The sequence below is a fragment of the Pterocles gutturalis genome, unplaced genomic scaffold (genome assembly GCF_000699245.1).
Source record: "Pterocles gutturalis isolate BGI_N339 unplaced genomic scaffold, ASM69924v1 scaffold39630, whole genome shotgun sequence".
NCBI lineage: Eukaryota > Metazoa > Chordata > Aves > Pterocliformes > Pteroclidae > Pterocles > Pterocles gutturalis.
This window is the reverse complement of record NW_010142206.1, coordinates 2,216-3,263: the sequence shown is the minus strand read 5'-3', so window position 1 is coordinate 3,263 and position 1,048 is coordinate 2,216. Positions and strand designations below refer to the sequence as shown.

Below are 1,048 nucleotides of genomic sequence, written 5' to 3'. Positions count from 1 at the left end.
TGCTGGAAGGTCTCCCCGGAGCCTTCTCTTCTCCAGGCTGCACACCCCCAACTCTCTCAGCCTGTCCTCGCACGGGAGCTGCTCCAGCCCTCGCACCATCTCCGTGGCTCCTCTGGCCCCGCTCCAGCAGCTCCATGTCTTTCTTACGTTGGGGAAGGCAAAGAGCAGGTTGTGAGGGCTGGGCTCAGACTCCTGCGTGCTGGTGTGAGGGATGAGCAGAAGGCTCAGTTTTGCGGTTCTCCCTCTTCCCCAGGAGAATGGGAGGAAGAGCGCCCAGCCTCTCCTGCTGGGAACAAGCCAACACAGCAAATGTGCCCCAGGTTGCGCTGGGAGATTTCTGGTTGATGCTGTGACTGCAGCAGTGACATGGTGGCTGTAGCTTTCTGGACTGAGGCAGGGCTCCCTGTTTTGAACATTTTTTAAGCATCTGAGGGGCAGAATGAAACCGCGTCATTGTCCAAAGTGCAGGGGACTTCATTCCAGCAGCCCAGAAGACCCTGAAGCTCTGGTCCTCTTGGAGCAGCTCCCCAGAATGTTTCCCACTTGGGCCTCCCCCGCCCTCCCTTGGCTACCTACCACGAGGGGCCAGGGGATCATGTAGAACTTCAGCTGAAGCTGCAGGAGGTAAGTGACGAAGAAAAGGACTGTTAGTATCCAGAGGAAGATGGACACGAACATCACCCAGCCGTACGCCGCGTGGAGGTGGTACGTTGTGTCCGCGATGAGAGCCCACACCAGTAAGCCGAGCACCTGCGGGGTGACACGGGGGTGGTTCAGGGGATAGTTCCTGCGGGTGGAAAGCTGAACATCGCCCACCAGCCCAGGCTCTTCAGCACCCTCAGCAGTGGGGTCACCCTGGCTCCAGCAAAGCAGGGACACAGAGCAGGGCTGGGCACTGGGGACAGCTCAGCCCGGAGAACACTGGTGAGCCTCATTGCTCAGGGATGGGCTCATCCCCCGTACTGCGGGCCCAGGAGCTCGTACAGGGATGTCCCGCAGGGCAGGACAGGTGGCACCTGGGCATCCTCGTCACCAAAGGTGCCTTCTC

The 1,048-nt window shown here is 60.0% G+C and overlaps 1 protein-coding gene across 1 annotated transcript in view; it reads right to left on the bottom strand.

The window, feature by feature from the left end:
* Positions 1 to 787, bottom strand: part of PLLP (plasmolipin) — a gene marked incomplete at its 5' end in the record, with an annotated part of 1,538 nt that extends 751 nt beyond the window's left edge. Inside the window, one exon of the mRNA XM_010084290.1 lies at positions 577 to 787. Within this exon, the coding sequence (XP_010082592.1) occupies positions 577 to 787 (211 nt within the window). The remainder of the gene's footprint in view (positions 1 to 576) is intronic.
* Positions 788 to 1,048: the final 261 nt, after the last annotated feature.